Source organism: Callorhinus ursinus, unplaced genomic scaffold, assembly GCF_003265705.2.
Source record: "Callorhinus ursinus isolate GAN/ISIS: 27379988/994484 unplaced genomic scaffold, GSC_fseal_2.0 scaffold47, whole genome shotgun sequence".
Taxonomy (NCBI): domain Eukaryota; kingdom Metazoa; phylum Chordata; class Mammalia; order Carnivora; family Otariidae; genus Callorhinus; species Callorhinus ursinus.
In genome coordinates, this window is record NW_027397109.1 from 5,089,383 (window position 1) to 5,109,265 (window position 19,883).

At 38.0% G+C, this 19,883-nt stretch overlaps 1 protein-coding gene across 5 annotated transcripts in view; it reads left to right on the top strand.

Annotated features, from left to right (window-relative positions):
• LRRC28 (leucine rich repeat containing 28) overlaps positions 1 to 19,883 on the top strand; it is a 160,289-nt gene that overhangs the window by 134,901 nt on the left and 5,505 nt on the right. For all 5 annotated transcript variants that reach the window (XM_025893162.2, XM_025893158.2, XM_025893160.2 and 2 more), the window contains 2 exons: positions 2,576 to 2,751; positions 4,279 to 4,438. In XM_025893162.2, coding sequence (XP_025748947.1) covers positions 2,576 to 2,751; positions 4,279 to 4,438 — 336 coding nt within the window. The remainder of the gene's footprint in view (positions 1 to 2,575; positions 2,752 to 4,278; positions 4,439 to 19,883) is intronic.

The window sequence follows — 19,883 nt, forward strand, 5'->3', positions numbered from 1 at the left end:
TGTGTGTGTGTGTGTGTGTGTGTGTGTGTGTGTGTGTGTGTGTGTGTGTGTATCTTCTTTATCCATCTGTCTATGGACATCTGGTCTCTTTCCATATTTTGGCTATTTTGGACATTGCTGCTATAAACATTGGGGTGCATGTGCCTCTTTAAATCACTATGTTTGTATCCTTTGGATAAATACCTAGTAGTGTCATGAATTTTCTTGATGCTCTTTATTTCTTTTCTTCTATTAAGTTTTAATTTGCTCTTTTATCTCCAGTTTCTTTAGATGAGAGCTCTGTATGTAACATGTCCTTGTTCTAGGCAGTGATTATAATTATTATTATAATGACCTTTACTGCCAGTTCTATCAGTTCTTGGTTGATTTCACTTGCATGATTTTTCTCATTATAGGTCATATTTTCCTGTTTATTGGAAAGTCTGGTAATTTTTTATTGGATGCTGGATGGTGTGAATTTTACCACATTGAGTGCTGGATGTTTTTGTATTCATACAACTATTCTTGATATATGTCCTAGGACACCATTAAGTTCATTGGGAACAGTTTTAGCTTTTAAGATAGGGCTTTTAGGATTTGTTAATGGGAATTAACAAATGGGAATAGAATAGTGTTCAGTCTAGTGCTAATTATTTCCCACTACTGAGATAACACCCTTCCATGCACTCTACCTAATGCATCATGAACTGTGAGGTTCAAGTCTGATTGATAAGAACAAGCACTGTATTCAACCTTGCATGAAAAAGATAAACCTTTCATCTTTTCAACTGGTTCTTCCTCCAGCCCCAGACAGTTTCCTCACATGGCTGTGCTGATCAGTACTCATCTGAATACTCAAGGGGGACCCTCTGCAGATATCCACAGTTCTCTCTTTGTGCATCCCTCTACTCTGAGGTTCTCTCTCCTGCAACCTCTAGCTGCTTTGGACTCCCTGAGCTCTTAGTTCCTTGTGCTCAATTTAAGGTGCCTGTCATCCTGTGACGGAGTTCCTCTTCCCTGATTCAACTGTTCTCTTCAGTTGGGTCTCTGCTCAGATGTCACCTCCTCAGAAAGACTTACTTTGATTAATACAGCTCTCACTCCCCTCTCACTCTGTTTTATTGTAGATTTACCTTTTCATCGTCTGGCTCTCCTCACTATAAGAAGCCCAATTCTGATCTTACATATGTACCTAAAAGGACTGTATGCTCCTATGTATCAAATAATAGACACAAAAATGTTCATAAGAGCACAACACTAGAAACAGTCCGAATGTTTATCAGTTACTACACAGCAATGAAAATGAATAAACTGTAGTACATGCAGCAACATGGAGGAATCCCAGAAATATAATGTTGACAAAAGGAGCCAGATACAGAATGCGTCATGCTGTTGAAAAAGGCAAAACCAAACCAGAATGTTCACATTTGAAATAGTGGCTCCCTTTTAGATATGGGTTTTGCTCAGGAGGGTGTCCCAAAGTAGTCTTCTGAGGTTCTTTATTTGAGCCAAGTGGAGAAATTGGTTGGGTGAAGTCAGTTGTGTCAGATATTGTCTCCTCTGCAAAATCTTCCCTAATTCCCTGGGTGGTCGGTCACTGTCTTCTCTGACCCAACATTAGACCAATGATATTGTAATTATTACATTTTCCAAGGGAAGGAGTTATTTTGTTTTGGTTTTGGTTTGGTTTTTGTTGTTTTACTTTAAGTATCTTTAACTGGCTGGTGTAGAGCTGATGCTCTGGAGACATTTTCTGGTGGAAGGAATGAGCAAATGAAGGAACCTCAAACACACAAGCCACAGGCTTCTGCAGCCCAAGCCTGTGTCCTCTCCCTCATTGCCAGAATTCTAGTGGAGGGCAGAGAGATTACCTCATATTGTATCTGGAGAGCCAAAGTTTGTTGGCACCTGTTTGTCCTTAGAGAAGAAAAGTCTTAAGACTTTAGGTAACCTGGTGGTCTCAGAGAGGAGGTAGGATGAGGTCGGACTGCTTAGTTTTGGCAACCATGCAGCTGTAAGAACAAAGCTGCCTCCGCCTTCTTTCCAGTTATGAGTGGCTACAGGGGCTAGGCTACAGGGGCTAGGCTTCACTATGAATCTTTTCCCACAAGTTTATGGAAGGATCCAATAACGTTATTTTACACCATTAAGAATCAATTTGCTTTGTGGGGTTTCTTCCCCTGCCACAAAAATTCAGTTAAACCAAAGTGCTATAACTTAACAGAGTACTCTTTTTGCCTTTTCATTTTGAAAATTTCAATAAGCATGAACTCGGAAAGGGTAATAAAATGAGGATAAAGGGAGCTTCCAGAGCAAATTGTGCAGATCTCCTGAAGGAAAGTTCCCTCAGAGTTTGTCCTTACTGGAAGTAACTGACCCTCAGCAATGCTATAGCTGAGTTCCAGCTGATGAGTTTACATTTCTGTGCCAGGCTTTATTAAGGAACCCAGGCTAGCATCTGTTCACTTTGAAAAGGATTCTGGCAATTCAGCAGTGTCTTAAAATTTTAAACGTATATTTTGATTAACACATTTTTATTGGCACATGTATTCTTTTCCTATTTTGCTAATACTACTGTGAATGTGCCTTTCTGTAGCTGTGGTGCTCCCATTCAAGTTTCCGAGGTGAAGCTGCTTTCTTTTTCATCGGGGCAGCTCACCGTTTTCCTCCCTGCCGAGGTGAAGGCCATAGGGACCGAGAATGATCACGTCCTGCCTCTGCAAGAGTTGGCCATGAGGAGTCTCCATCACACCTACCACAGTTTTCTTAAAGGTACATGGGACTTTCTCTCTTTCTGCCTCTTACTCGGTGACTGTAGGAATTGTGCTTCATGCTGCCTATTGGGGTGTCCGTGTTTGTTATTGTGGTGAAATATACATAACATAAAATTTGCCATTTTAACCAGTTTTAAAATGCTCTTTTCAGTGGCATTAAGCACATTCACATTGTTATGCAATGGGACTTTTTTGTCATTAAAAAAAAAAGTTTTAATATTTTATCAACACTGATCCTTCTGCACCAGCCCTAAAGGACCGAGGTTAGAAGTTAAACCATGTGGTTTAAATGGAGGAAATTGGTGTTTGGGCATGTATCTGGGGGAAGTGAGAAGGCTGGCAGAGGCACTTTCTTGAGGAGGGAAAAAAAAATGCCAAAGGCTTATCCTTAAAGCAAAGTTGGGTCCCTTCCAGCAGAGCAGGTTTTTGCCATGCGGCCTCCTCACATCTGAGAAATTATAGACCTGGTATTTCGGGAGAAATACCAGGAGTTTCAGGCAGTATTGTAGATCTCGGAGATGCTTTAAGAAAGCAGTAGGCAATTTTAATAAGATATGTTCCAAGTGTTTTTAAAACTGCTAAATGTTTAATCTTTGCTCTAAAAAAAAGAATAAAGATCCATTCAAAACATCTCCTATTAACCTTCTAGAAATGCCTAACACAAAGTTATTTTTTAATACTAAAAAAAGCCCTGTAATTATTCACCTATGGGGAAATTCCATTTTTATAAATGGTTATTGATAAAGTCCAGACAGATATAAAGGATGATAAGATCATTTGTAGTTCCTTCCCAAAGATGACTCAGTAATTTTTTTAGGTTTCACCTCAGTGTGACCCATTTCCCTCTCTGTCTTCTGGATGTTTACCATCCGTGGCAATCCAGTGGACACTTGTGCTCAAGATTGCCTGGGCCACTGGGATGTTTTGCTGTAAACGGTTCTCTTGTATAGCTCAGGCCAGGCTGACAAGGAGGCACCCTCTCTATAAATGACAGCTCGCGGGAGTGAAACAAGGAGAAGCTTGGTTTCATTATTTTTCTTTTCCTTTGATTTCTTTGTTTCCCATTTTCATTCTTTTCAGTAAATATAATTTAGCTGGAGTAATGCTAAATGCCCAATCAATTTAGGAAGAATTTAATGAAGGTCAGTGTTAGTCTTTGGTGCCAGTCCTTTTTTATTCTCGGTCTCCCATAGAAAGTTTTACAAACCCTCCCTGGGTAAATCAGTGCCTTTTTTTAAATCTTTGTTCTTAAAGAATATTTGGTCATATTCTTTTCTTGCTTCTAGCTCAGGACAGCTTCTGTTTGCTCTTAAAAGAGTAGATTTAGGTTTTTCTCTTAGTATCAAAAAAGTTAAAAAAATCTTTCATTTCCAAATAATTCAGTGCCTATCAGATAATAGTATTTTCAACATGCAATACTTTTTAACTAACCGAACTGACTTAGTAACAAAGAAACATATTTTAAGCCTAGTTGAAGGAAATCTGATTTTTTTTTTTCATGCATGTTTTTTCTCTTGTGTTCCAGATTTGAACTTTCTGTCTCCAATCTCATTACCCAGAAGTCTCCTGGAGCTGCTGCACTGCCCCCTGGGGCACTGTCACCGGTGTAGTGAGCCCATGTTTACGATTGTCTACCCCAAGCTCTTTCCCTTGAGAGAGACACCGATGGCAGGGCTGCACCAGGGGTAATCACGCTTAAGTGGGCACCAGGGCTTACACCTGGGCAATGGGGCGGAGGGGGGGGGGAGGCCATGCATGAAAGTATTGTTAGGTCAGCAGCTGTCAAGGTGCATAGAATGCTTCCTGAGATACAGCTGAACAAAACAAAAGCACATTTTCAGTATCACGAGAAAACTGGACTTCCCTTTATTACTTTTTTGATCATATGCAGAACAGTTTTATTGTATATACTATTTAGAGTAGCTCATTCTTTGTAGGAGCATTTTCCTGCTATTCCCCTATTCACAATAGACTTTAGGCAATAAGGAATGTAAGAAGAAAATATTTGTTATATAATGGGACCAGCCCAGCCCTTCTATTTAATTGGCGTGGCTAACTGAAAGTGCATGGCTGAACATCGTGTGTGTGTGTGTGTGTGTGTGTGTGTGTGTGTTTCTGTTTTGAATTTCTAACACTTCCAAATGCCATTCTCTTGCCACTCTCTATTTCTTGGCATAGTGCCTTGAATTTGCTAAGAATGTTCACCAAGTAAAAACCCCTATACTGGTAGTTTAAAAAAAGAAAACCAGACAATTAAAATTAGGACATCAAATGAAAAATCCCCCGTTGGCACAACCTCAGCATATAGATATTCTAAATTTAGGATTTTCTAAGTTTACATTTTTTAAAGTTTAAAAAAAAAAAACTCTAACACCTCACTTATCCATCAGCTGGTATTTTGGGTTAGTAACTTTTTCAGATAACTTGTTACCCTATTCAGTGCCAAGAAGCGTTTCCTTTGTAAGCATTTTTATAGCATGAGGAGGGAGCCTGGGCGGGGTGCTGAACCTTTCTGAGCCTCAGGATGGGAATAGAAGAGCCTGCCGGAGGAGGGGGGGCATCGTGAGGATTAGCAGACGGTGAAGGTAAAACCTTGACCTATAATGGGTGTTCAACAAACGGTAGTTCCTTCTACTATCTGTCTACCCCACTCCCTTGCAAAACTGCGTTTATCTTGTTCCTACCCTGAATAATCCTGTTTTGTTAGACTTTTCAGTTCCCATTTCCCCTTTGTGTATTTTTAATGTCTCCTGCTTCATTGTGCCTGCCCACAAGAAGCCTTCTTCCAAACCTTTCTAAATTTGCTACTTCCAGTCCGAGGTGGTCACATCGCCAAATGTGGTGGAATGCCATTTAGAATAGAGTTAAAAGCACTGAGTCAGCGTCTGAGGGTGTCACTCCACGAATAAAAGGAACAGATGAAATCGGCACGGTGCCTAGCAGTCAGGTGCACAATCCCTGACTCCCACTCCTCCACTGGGAGCCTTTGGGCCAGGCACTTAACATCTCGGAGCTTCAGCCTCTCATTAATAAAGTGAGCATAATAATAATATCTACTTAATAAGGTCATTGTGAGGCTAAACGAGATCATTCATGGGAAGAGCCCAGGCATGTAATAAATACTAATATTAACTATTGTAATCTATTTTTTTTTTTAGCTCAGAGACTTTTTGAAATTTCTTATATGTGTTTAGCAAATGCTCTTCATATCAGTAAGATACCATCATAGGATAATCTTACCTAATTCATTAAACTATAGTAAAACCCTTATGCATTATTGTATAATTTTCTATTGAAGACATTTTCTTACTGAAAATATGAAAATGAAGACAATTCCGTATGGTCAGGATACGCTATCAGTAGCTGATAAAATTCTGAATACCTATATTCAAAAAGTTAGACTCTCTTTTCATCATGGTAATTAATTTGTGAAAATAAAGTAGATCCTTCAAATGAAGTCATTTTTTTGTGTTATCTTTATGTGAAATTTGGGGAATGTATTCAGTATTTGAATATTTTATTTGCTGTTACTTATTTCTCTGCTACAACCTAGAAATTCAGTGTGAATAATCTTATATTGTTTCAGGACAGAAATATAATAGTATTAGCTTAATAAAATGAATATATCCAGTACATAGGACTTAGGCAATGCCTGTTTGTTGAGCAAAGCCAGAAGTGCCTGTGTTTATAGCAAAGATGAAATGCCAAGATATAAACATGGCTTTCTGTGGTGAGTTAATGCTAGGGTTGAAATTGAGAGTTTGTGGCTTTCATTTGGTCCACCAGACTTTGTTCCTTCCCATGTTGCTATGGAGATTGTATTAAAAGCATTGACATCAGTTTCTATCATAGTCTTTAAAGTACTTTCTTTTGTAACTGAAAACCAAATACTTGAATTCAGTAGCTTACTGCTGAAAATAAAATCAGCATTTTTTAATATCATAAACTCTAAAAGGTCTTGATAATAATATTTTTAAGTTTTATATATTCAGTTTAGTTTGCATTGCTTGTCCTAAAATAATACATTGTATCAGCCAATATCTAAATTAATGTGGACATCTGGCATTATTTTAAAAGAACATATTGGATATTCTTCTAAAATACCAAGCCCCATACAAGTGTTAGTTTCAACCTAAATTTAATACAGAGTGCAGTAAAAAGAAATTATAGTATTTTGCCTAAACAATAAATACCCAAACCTTCAAATATCCGTAACAGAGAAGAATGACTAGTATATTCATGATTTTGAATCCTTATAGTCATAGCAAATGTTCATTCCCCAAACTTACGTTCATTTATTAAAATGGAGAACATCAACACAGAGGGTTATTTATTATGATAATAACGTGTCTGGCTTCTCCTCACACAGTCATGGTTTACACAAGTTCTGTATTTCCCATTAGGAATTCAGGTTACTCAAGCTTTCTCAGATGTATGCATTCGTTTGCTAGGAATGCCACAACAAAATGCCACAAAACTGGGTGACTTAAATAAAAGGATATCTGTTGTCTCACAGTTCTGGAGGTGAGAAGTCTGAAATCAGCATGTTGGCAGGGCCAGTTCCTTCTGAGGGCTGTTGAGGGAAGGGTCTGTTCCTGGCCTCTCTCCTTGGCTTGGAGATGGCTCTCTTTTCTCTGTGTCTTCACATCATGTTCTCTCTCTCTATGTCTGTCTGTGTTTACACCTCCCCCCCTTTCTAAGGACACCAGTGATACTGCAGTAGGGCCCAACCTGCTGACTCATCCTCCGTTCACTGATTACACCTGCAATGTTCCTGACTCCAAATAATGTTACCGTATTATTCTGCTCAGGCTCCTGTAACAAAATACCATATCTCAGTGGCTCAACCAACAGAAATTCATTCCTCGCAGTTCTGAGGCTGGAAGTCTGAAATCAGGGTGCACGTGGTCAGGGTGTGGAGAGAGCTTTCTTCTTGGTTTGCAGATGGCCGCCCTTTTGCTGCCTCGTGTGGCAGAGAGAGTGTGAGCACACACACACAAGCTCTCTGGTGTCTCTTCTTTTTATAAGGGCACTCATCCCATTATCCCTGTCCTCATGACCTCATCTAAACCTAATTATCTCCAGAAGGCCCCAACTCCAAATACCATCACATTGGAGGTTAGGGCTACAACATACGAATTTGGGAGGATACAGTTCAACCCATAACAATCTGGTCCAAAAATTCATGTCTTTCTCACATGCAAAATAAATTCATCCCATCCCAGCACCCCCAAAATCCTAACCCATTCCAACATCAACTCGTAAGTTCAAAAATCTCATTTCAAAGATCTAAATCAGGTATGGGTAAAACTTGGGTATAATTCATCCCGGAGCAGGACTCCTCTCCAGGTAATGAACCAAGTTCTCTGCCACAATATGTAACGTTTGGACAGGCACAGGATAGACATTCCCATCGCAAAAGGGAGAACATCGGAAGGGAAAAAGAGGTAATGAGTTCCAAACAAGTCCAAAACCAAAAGGGCCAATTCCATTAGATTTTTAATGCTTGAGAATCATTCTTTGGCTAGATGCTCTGTCCTTTGGGCCCACCACAGTGGTGCCTCCTCCCCCCACCCCAGCCTTGGGTGGAGCCCTGCCCTCTAAAACCAAGAAAGTTGCCCCATCCCTGGGCTCATTCTTCCCTTTCCCTGATAGCTCTCTTGCCCCTTTCCTGGTGGGAGAATTCCAGAAGCCTGACAGCCTTTCTTCACTCTGTCCCATCTCTGTCCCCTTCAGTCCAAGCTGTCAGCATTTCTGCTGATGTGGTTGATCGTGTAAACAGTTGTCCCTTGGTGTTCCCCCCCAGAGCAAGCTTTCTCATTATTTATAATACGGATAGGCTGAGAACTTTCCAAATCTTCAAATTCTGCTTCCTTTTTGCCTAACAGTTCCTTCAGTTTTAGTTCCCTCCTCTACCATTTTACTGTAAGCGGCAAAGAGGAACCAGGCCATTTGCTTTTGCTTAGAAATCTCCTCAGCTAAACATCCAGGTTCATTGCTTACAAGTTCTGCTTTCCATCCAGCAGAACGCAATTCGGTCAAGTCCTGTGTGCTTTATGACCAGAGTCACCTTTCTTTCTAATAACACATTCCCTCTTTTTGCCCAAGACCTCAGCAAACACACCTTCAACACAGCCTTCTGGTGATGCAATGTATGTATTCTGTAGGACAGTTAGAAGCTCTGTCTACAGCTCCGCTTTCCTTTGTGAGCCTCACCAGATACTCTTTAATATCTGCATTTCTACCAACAGTTTCTTCAAGGCAGGATAGGCTTTGTCTACCATGCAGCTCAGAATTCTTTCATCCTCTACCTGTTACCCAGTTTCGAAGCCATGTCTAGATTTTTAAGTATTTGTTACAGCAGCTTCTCACTTCCCAATATCTATATCTGTATAGAGAGAGATCGATTTATTTTAAGGAATTGACTCACACAGTTGTGGGGGCTGGCAAATCCAAAACCATAGGGCAGCCTGGCAGGCCAGAAATTCAGGAGTTGATGTGATCTTGAGTCCAAATTCTGCAGGGCATGGGCTTGAAACTCAAGCAGGTCACTGCCTTAAAGAAAAGTCCTTCCACCTCTTTACTTTTTCTGTAAGGTCTTCAACTGATTGGGTGAGGCCCACCCACACCATGGAGCGGAATCAGCTTTATTCAAAGCCTACTGAATTAATTGTTAATCGCATCTAAAAGCCACTTTGGCAACGGCATCTAGATTGGTGTTTGATCAAATAATCGAGCACCATGGCCCAGCCAAGTTGACAACTAAAATTCATCATCATAGACCTTCAAAAGGTTTCATTTAAATACCCAGAATGTTTTGGGACAGGAATACAAATGGCCCAGAATCCCAGTGGTTCTTTGCATACCACGGGGGGAAGGTTCGGCTGTAGCAGATACTGCGGTGCACACTCAGGTAGCAGTGCCATGGCGTCTCTGCTTTTGTACTTTGATGCTCGAATGGAAAGAACTTCCTGCCCTTAGGGGTCAGGAGATACAGCTTGGAAGCTGAGCTGTGTTACTTCTCTAAGTACTATAAGATAGGTGTCTTATTAGAGGGAATCATAAAAAAAAAAAAATTTAATAAAATTTAAAAACTTGAAAACAAGATTGGATCATAGCAATCATGTGCCTTTGTACTTACGTGTGGTTCAACCTAATATCATCTCCGTTTTATAGAGGCTAGAGGGGGGTGGGACTGAGGCCCAGGAATATTAGAACCTGGGCCAAGGTCTCATAGCAGAGCTGGAATTTGAACCCTAGCAGTGTTGCTTCAGATCTGTGTTTCAGACGCTATGCTGCAGTTAGCTACTAATTGAATCACCATATAGCATGAAGAAATGTTGAAGCAGTATTCAAATACAAAATGAAGATACGCTCCAATATTCTGAACAAGATAACTTTTGAAAGATGGGTGTGTGTGCACTAAGAGGTCCAGCAGGATATATATCTAACTCTTAACTATGGTTGTCTTGGGAGGGAGGAATGTGGGGTTATAGGGTAGTCAGGGGGGACTTTAATTTTCAGTTCTATATACTATAGAATCATTTGAATATTGTTAGGGTATATTTTTACAAATACACAAAACCAACGATTTGAAAAATATAGAGGGATTTTTAAAAAAAACTTTGGCTTAAAACTTGATACAGGTTAAAGAAGAAAAGATTCTTTAGCAAAAATTTTTCAGTTTAGTTAAAAATGTTTTTTAGGGGCGCCTGGGTAGCTTAGTTGGTTAAGCATCTGACTCTTGATGTTGGCTCGGGTCATGATCTCAGGATGGTGAGATTGAGCCTCAAGTCAGGCTCCACATGGGGCATGGAGCCTGCTTAAGATTCTCTCTCTCCCTCTGCCCCTGCACCCCCCACCTCCCTTTCTTTAAAAAAAAAAAAAAAGTTTCAAACAGGTTGCATAGTGTTATCCAATGTTTGTCAAATAGGGGTATGAATATATATATATATATATACTATATATAGTAAAACGTGCTTTCAATGTAACAGTGGTTTCATTTGAGTAGAATTGAGTTTTTACAACAAACTGGTATTGCTTTAGAAATTAAAAATATGTTTAATTATTAAAATATTAGTAGACCGGTGGTTTCTTTTTTATTTTTATTTTTTGGGTGGGGACAAAGTGTATCTGTTCAATTCATACATTATCATTAAAGCAAAATTAGAAAATACAATTTTGCAAAAGGAAACTATTTCAAATGGAAGTACTACCACTAGAAGTGACCACTGGCAATATTTTAGGTTAAAGTAGAATCTCTCTAAATTCACTTTTTAACTAAGGATCCATTGAATCAGATGATTGGTACTCTCTCTATACTTGTGTTGTTTTTGTTTTTTGTTTTTGTTTTTTTGCTTGTGGTAAGAACATTTAAACATGAGATCTAGCCTCCTAACAAATTTCCAAGGGCACAGTACAATATTATTCAGCTATAGGCACTCCATTCCACAGCAGCATTCTAGAACTTGTTCAGTTTGCGTAACCGAAACTGAACAGCTCCCATTTCTTCCTCCCCCCAGCCCTTGGCAACCCCCATTCTACTCTCTGCTTCTATGAGTTTTGCTTTTTCAGATACCTCATAAAAGTGAAATCCTGTCCCTCGGTGGCTGGCTTATTGCACTGAGCCAACATCCTGCAGGTTTGTCCCTGTTGTTGCCTATGCCAGGACATCCTTCTTTTTTTAAGTCTAAATAATACTCCATTGTATATTTATATCCATGAAGACATTGTCTACACTTAAGTTGTTTTCATACCTTGAATATTGTGAATAATACCATAATGAACATGGGCATGCAGGGATTTCTTGGAGACTGATTTCAATTCTTTTGGTTCTGTACTGAGGAGTGGGATTTCTGGATCATATGATAGTTCTATTTTAACTTTTTGAGGAACTGCCATACGATTTTCCACAGCAGCTGCACCATTTTACACTCCCACCAAGAGTACACACAAGATTCCAGTTTCTCTACATCTTTTCCAACACTTATTTTTTGTTTGGTTGGTTCTTGTTTTTATAATAGCCATCCTAACAGGTATGAGGTGAGATCTTGTGGTTTTGATTTGTATTTCCCTGATGATTAATGATGTTGAGCACCTTTTCATGTACCTATTGGCCATTTGTATGTCTTTGGAGAAATGTCTGTGTAAGTTCTTTGCCCATTTTTAAATCAGAAATTTGTATTTTGCTATTGAGTTATAGAAGTTTCTTATATTTTAGATATTAACCCATTATCAAATGTGGGGCCATTAAATATTTTTCCCTATTTCCTAAGTTGCTTTTTCCTTTTGTTGATTGTGTCCTTTGCTGTGCAGAAGCTTTTTAGTTTGATGTAGTCCCACTTGCCTATTTTTGTCTGTTGCTGTGCTTTTGGTGTCCTATCCAAGAAATCATTGCCAAGTCCAATGTCAAGGAGATTTCCCCTTATTTATACCACATTTCTTCTGGGAGTTTTATCATTTCAGGTCTTGCATATGTCTTTGATCCATTTTGAGTTGATCTTTTTATGTACAGTATAGGATAAAGGTCCAGTTTCCCACCACCGTTTGTTGAAGAGACTGTCCCTTTCCCATCGTGTGTTCTTGGCTTCCTTGTGAAAGATCCGTTGACAGTGTATGTGTGGGTTTCATTCTAGGCTCTGTGTCCTGTTCCATTTGTCTGTGTATCTGTCTTTACGCCAGTACCATACTGTTTTGATTACTGAAGCTTTGTAAAATATTTTGAAGTCAGGAAGTGAGATGCCTCCAGCCTTGTTCTTTCTCAAGATATGTTTGGCTATTTGGGATCTTTTGTTGGTTCCACGTGAATTTTAGAATTTTTTTTCTATTCCTGCTTAAAAAGTGTCATTGGAGTTACTTCCAAATAGCTCAGAATAACTCACCCACTCGTTTATTAATTTGTCCAGTCAGTCAGCAGATACACAGTGAACCTCCCCTGCAAGCAGGTAGGTAGGTAGTGACGCCATGGCTTCAGTCCACTGCTTTCAAGCTCAGAGTTAGAGTTCGGTTTTCTTCAGGAATTCTCCTTGGTCTTTTACGCCAGAGTGATGACACAAGAGAGCCAGATGCCTGGGTGACTGTTGTGCCTTGGGATAGAGGCCTGTTTGTGAGAGGCATGTAGAACTCTTTGTTTTATGGCTTCCCTCTGTCTTTAGGAACAGCTTAGCACTCCCTTCTCCCACATACTATAGTTTTATCTGTAAATAATCTCTTCGGATTCTTTTATGGTCAAATTGCTTATGAGATGTTTCTCATTTCCTTACCCTTGCTTTTTATGGCTATTACTTTCTTCTATGAAACAATTAACATCAGTTATACTGACATTATTTGCTCACTTGTGTTTGGGATTTTTGTGTTTCTCTCAGCAGAAGTCTTCACTGGCACCCTCCTAAGGTGACTTATGAAATTTTGCACAGGCAAAATATTCTTCAAGAAATGAAGTAAATTGTTCTTAACTGTTTTTTCCTCCTTGTATCACTCAACAATTATGTATTGACCGTGTGCTATGTGCCAAACTCAGTACTAGGTCCTGGGGATTCAGCTATGACCAAATCAGCTGATACTTCTTTCCCCATACATATTTCACCCCTAACATTCTAGGGCATGGACCCATCAAGTAAAGAAGCCAATATGTAATATGTAAGCCTCTAGTTCTGCATGCAGGATCTTCCCATGAGAGACAGTCACTGTTAATATAAATGTAACAAGCAGTTACATATATGTAACAAGTTACAAATGTAACAAGCACTGTTAACACAAATGTAAGTATGTCGTAAGATGATTCTCCCTTAAGTTAATATGTGCACAGCCTTGGGATGTCATCTGATAAATTCTATCTAATAAGTATTATTTTTCTTCTGGCCTGAATTTCTGTATGAGTCAAGTCTATGCTTTTTGTTTCTAATCAGGAAACACGTTTGCAAAGAAAATACCATATTTCTTGTGATATTTTGGGCTCCAGTATGTGCCAACCACATTGTGATTTTTTTTTTTTTAAGAATAGTGGTATTTCTGTCTTTTAAAACTAAGCTGAAATGCTCTTTTTCCTGCCTCGCCTATAAATAAGTTCAGAGATTCTAAAGCAACAAATGTCATGGCTGATGTTCTTTGTAGAATTTACTAGCATCTTTTTCCTAACTATAGAGTTTATTGCTTAGCTCAGAATTTCTCCTCTAAAACTATCATGTCTCTGGTGCCACAGTTCTGGAATTTGAAAGGATCAAACCAGCACCAATCCATTCTTAAGGCAGTAGATTTGGTGTACTTGTAACAACTTAGATCATTAATGCAACAATCAGTACAATGAGTTGTTAGATGTATCTCCCAAATGTAAGAACACAGAGCTGGGATTTTTTTATAGCACAAATATTACACCTCCACGTTACCCACCCTAATCCTTTGAGCATCATAAGGAGTTAATGATTCCAGTGGGCATGATGCTTCAGTAAGTTAAAAACAAAACAAACAAATCTTTATGGGTATTAAAGAGGGCACATTCTGCGTGGAGCACTGGGTGTTATGCACAGACAATGAATCATGGAACACTACATCAAAAACTAATGATGTAATATATGGTGATTAACATAACAATAAAAATTATTTAAAAAATCTTTATGGAGTTGGATTCTTTTGCTAAGAACCTTTATTTTTAAAAACTCAGTGGCATGAAATATATTGCTTCTATGAATGATTTTCACATAATTATTTTTTTAAAAAAAGAGTTAAGTTTGATTAGCTGATCCTCAAAAATCCACTAACCATTTAAGATCATTTTGTGTCTGAGTTTCATTTCAGTTGTGATATATACAAATATATACACTCTGGTGTAGCAAATTATCTGGAATAGGGTTCTAACCAACTTTAATTTTTTTAAATTAAGGTAATACAATGTATCTAATGACTTAAAATTTATATAGTTTCCTGAATTGAGGAAATCTCAAAAGTGGTGCTTGCCTTTCCATTTTCTTATGAGTGTAATTTGCAAAGCAGAAGGTTTTAAGTTTGATCGAGTCAAAATTTTCCATTTTAATTTTATATTTAGTGCTTTTTGTGTCCTAAGTAATCTTTACTTACCCCGAGATCATAAGGATGCTCCCTATTCCATTCCATTGATCTGTGTCTGTCTCTTAGTGCCAGACTGTGTTGATTCTGTAGTTCTATTTTAGGCCTTAATATCAGATAAAGTGATATTTCTACTTTATTCTTCTCTTTCCAGATTGTATCAACTATTCTAGGGCCTCTGCATTTCCATATACATTTTAGAATAAGCTTATCTTTGTCTCAAAAAAAAGACCCTTGTGCTGGACTGTGAAAAGAACTGCATTCAATCTATAGATCACCTTGGAGAGAATTAACATCTTTGCTATGTTGATTCTGCCAGTGTATAAATACTATGACCCTCCATTTATTTAGGTACTCTTTATTTCTCCCATCAGTATTTAATAATTTTCAGGACTCAGGCCCTTAAATGTTTTGTTAAATTTACACCCAAATATTTCACTTTCTTTGTGACTATAAATGATATTATTATATTTTTAAATTCCAACTTCTATGTGTTCATTACTAGTATGTGGAAATGTGATTTATTTTTGTGTTTTGATCTAATGTGCCTGCAACCTTGTTGAACTTGCTTAAGAGTCTAGGAGTATTTTTTGTAGATCCCTTGTATTTTCTATGTAGACAATCACATCATGCCATCTGAAAGTAGAAATAGTTTTAATTCTCCCCTTTCCAGTCTGTATGCCTTTTATTTCTTTTTCTTGCCTTATTGCAGTGGTTAAAACTTCAAGTACTACATTGCTTAAGGTGGTGAAAGTAGACATTACTTTAAAGTGTGATGTTAACAGTAGGGTTTTTTTGTAGATTTTAATTATCAAACTGAGAAAGATTCCCCTCTGTTCCTAGTTTGCTGAGACTTTTTATCATGAATGGATGTTGTATTTTGTCAAACGCTTTTTCTGAGTCCACTGATATCATACACATTTTTTTTCCATTCACCTGTTGAAATAGTGGATGAAATTGATTTTCAAATATTAAACAGCCTTACATACCCAGAATAACTCCCATTTGATCATGGTGTGTAGTTCTTTTTCTACAGTTCTGTATTAATTTAGTTGAGGATTACTTTGTTGAGGATTTTTGTATCTATGTTCATGAGAGATACGGTCTGTAGTTTTCTGGATTTTTACTCTTTGGCTTTAGAGTCAAAATAATACTGGCCTCATAAAATGAGTTGGGAAGTGTCCCTCCTCTTCTATTTTTCTGCAAGACATTGTGTAAAAATTCCTCTTAGCTCTTCTTTAAATGTTTGATAGAATTCTTCAGTGGAAATTTTTTTAATTACAAAGTCAGTTTCTTTAATAGTTATAAGACTATTCAGGCTGGATATTTCATCTTGGTTGAGTATTGGTAGTTTGTAGTTTTCAAGGAATTCATCAATAGATGAATTCTCAGTTCACAAATTTATGACTATGAAGTTGTTCATAGTATGCTCATTTTTTAATGGCTTCAGGATCTATACTGATATCACCTGTTTCATTTCTTATACTAAGAGAGTCTTCCCTCTGTTTGTCAGTCTTGCTGAAAATGTATCAATTTTATTGATCTTCTTAATCCTAGTGAAATTTTCAATTTCATTGATTTCTTTATTATTTCTTCCTTCTGCTTGCTTTGGGTTTACTTTGCCTTTTTGGGGGGGTAGGGGTTAGAGTAGAAGCTCAGATTATTGATTTGAGACCTTTCCTTTTTAACAAGCATTTAAGCACTCTAAATTTCTCTCTCAGCGCTGCTTTACTATGTCTTAAAAATTTTAATATATTTTATTTTCATTTCCATTCAGTTCATGTAAATTTTTATATCCTTTGAGACTGCCTCTTTAATCCATGGGAAAGTAGTCATGTGACCCATGGGTCAGAGAAGGTCAAAGAACTGTGTTATTTTATTTCCACATTTGGAGATTTTCCTGTTGTCTTTCTGTTATGGATTTCTAATTTGATTCCGTTATGGACAGAGAACATGCTCTGTGATTTTTACTTACTTTTGACTTCCTTCATAAATTGTTCTGCATTCTCTGACTTCCTGATGGAAGCTCAGGTTATTGATTTTAGAGCTGTCTTCCTTTCTAATACATGTGTTTCATGTGCTACGAGCTTCCCTTTAATACTGCTTCTGCTGCATCCCACAGTTTTTTGATCAGTTGTATTTCATTTTCATTCAGTTCAAAATATTTTTTTAAAGATTCTTTATTTTATTTTTTTTTGAGAGAGAGACTGCACACGAGCTGGGGGAGGGGCAGAGGCAGAGGGAGAGAGAGAATCTCAAGCAGACTGCACGGGGCTCAATCCCATGACCCTGAGACCATGACCTGAGCCAAAATTAAGAGTTGAACACTTAACCAACTGAGCCACCCGGGTCCCTCAGTTCAAAATATTTTAATTTCTCTGGAGACTTGTTCTTTCACCCATGTATTATTTAGAATTTAATTGTTTAATTTTCAAATATTTGGGGATTTTCCACGTGTCTTTCTATTACTGATTTCTAGTTTAATTCCAGTAGTGGTCTGGTAACAAAGTTTGTATGATTTCCTTTAAATTTTTTATGCTGTGATTTTATGTCCTAGAATGTGGTCTGTCTTGCTGAATAATGTTACACGGGAGCTTGAGAAGAATGTGTATTTCTCTGTTGTTGGATAGAGTATCTATAAATGTCAGGCCCGGTTGATTAATGATGTTGAGTTCAACTATATTTTCTGCTTTCTGGATCTATCAGTTACTTAAAGAGGGGTGTTGAAATCTCCAGCTCTAATAGTGGGTTTGTCTGTTTCTTCTTAGAGTTCTATCATTTTGTGCTTCAGATGTTTTGATGCTCTGTTATTAGGTTCATACACATTGCACATTGTTATGTCCTTTTGGAGAATTAACACTGGTATCATGATGTCATGCCCCGCCTTATGTCTGATACTTTTTCTTGTCCTGAAGTTCACTTCATCCAAAATTGATATAGCTATTCCATCTTTCTTTTGATTAGTGTTAACATGCTTTATCTTTCCCCCTCCCTTTACTCTTAGCCTGTCCGCATCTATATGTCTGAAGTGGGTTTCTTGTCCACAGCATAGTTGGGTCTTGTTTTTTCATCCACTGATCTAGTCTCTGTCTTTTAATTGGTATAGTTAGACAATTCAAATTTAAAGCAATCATTGATTTAGTTGGATTAATATCTACTATGTTTATAATTGTTTTTTATTTTTTATATTTGTTCTTTATTCCCCCCCCATTTTCTGCCTGCTCTGGTTTTAATTGAGCATTTTACATAATTCCATTTTATCTCCTCTCTTAGCATACCAATTATACTCCTTTTTCAAACATGTGTAGTTGTTTCCATAGAGTTTGCAATATACATTTTTTCACTAAAGCTCATCTTCAAAGGACACTATATTATTCAATGTGTAGTACAGGTGTCTTGTGACAGAACATTCCACATTCCTTCCTGTCATCCTTTATGAAATTGCTGTCGTTCATGTGACTATCCATCTGTGGTACTCATACTATACGTTGCTACCCTTATTACTTTAAGCAAATTATACTTTAGACCAATTGAAAATTAGAAAAAGAAAGTATTTTATGTTACCTTTATTTATTCCTTCTTCAGTAGGCATCCTGGTTTTTTTTAGATCTAAGTTCTGACCTATATCATTTTCCTCCTCACTGAAGAACTCTAACTTGCAGGGCAAATCTGCCTGGTAATGAATTTTGCTCAGTTATCATTTTGTCTAAAAAAGTCTTTATACTCCTTTACTTTTGAAGGATAATTTTACTGGGTATAGAATTCTAAGGTAGTGATTTTTTTTTTTCCTTTGAGCACACTAAATATTTTACTCCACTCTTTTCTTGCTTGCATGGTCTCTAGTAAGTCCACTGTAGTTCATCTACTTGTTCTTCTATAGGTAAGGGTTTTTTTTTTCCCCCCCTCTGATTTTTTAAAAATGTCCTTTTTCTTTTTTTCTAGTTTGAATATGATATGCCTGTGTGTTGTTTTGAGGTTGTTTTGTTTTTGATATTTATCCTGCTCAGTGCTGTTACACTACTGGATCTGTTACTAATTTTGTAAAGCTCTTCACCATTACTACTTCAAGTTTGTTTTCCTTTCTGTTCTTCTTCTTCTGGTATGCTAGTTATGCATATGTTGCATCTTTAGAAATTGTCCCCCAGATCTTGGATTTTCTGTTCTACTCTTCAAAATTCTCTGTCTGTTAATACCAATATCTGTGTCATATCTGGCTCCGGTTCTGAAGTTTTGTCTATTCAACATGTGCTTTTTCTTGCCTTATGTCATGTCTGTAATTTTCTGTTGAAAGTGAGACGTTGTAGTGCGTAAAAAGAACTGAGGTAAATAGTTATTTTAGTGTGAAATTTTATATTAATCAGGCTAGGAGTTGGGCCGTGTCTCACGTTTGCTGAAGGTGTAGGTGCCAGAGGCTTCAAATGCAAATTCTTTTAGTGTCCTTGTTTTAGTCTCCTCGCTTGACTTTGGGCTGCCCTGTGCACTCCTCAGAGAGTCAGCATGTTGCAGGTGTTTTATCTGTAATCCACTGTTCTTATGCTGGGAACCATTGCTCCAGTGCTAAGGTGTGAGGTAAGGAAGCGTTCTGAAACTTTATGAGTATATCTCAGTATTTTAGTGGGCCTGTATATCTGCGCTGTGACTTTCCCAAGTCTCCCTCATGTTTCATAGCTTGCTTTTCCCCCTTAGGTGATATGGGTAGACTAGAGGGGGCTGGAGTAGGAACAGTGTGCCCTTCTCCAGCTGGGACAAGGCTCTGATAAACTCTTTTCCTCTGGAGAGCAGTCCTTTGTTCTGGACGATGCTCTGGGCATATTACACAGTAACTACTTCTTTCCTCCTCCTGACTGAGCTGTGAGGGGATTTTTTTTTTTTTTTTTACCATAACAGCCTATAGGGTTTCTTTTTTTTTTTTTTAAGATTTTATTTATTTATTTGAGAGAGAGAATGAGAGAGAGAGCACAAGGGGGGTGGGAGGGTCAGAGGGAGAAGTAGACTCCCTGCTGAGCAGGGGGCCTGATGTGGGACTCAATCCCGGGACTCCAGGATCATGACCTGAGCCGAAGGCAGTCG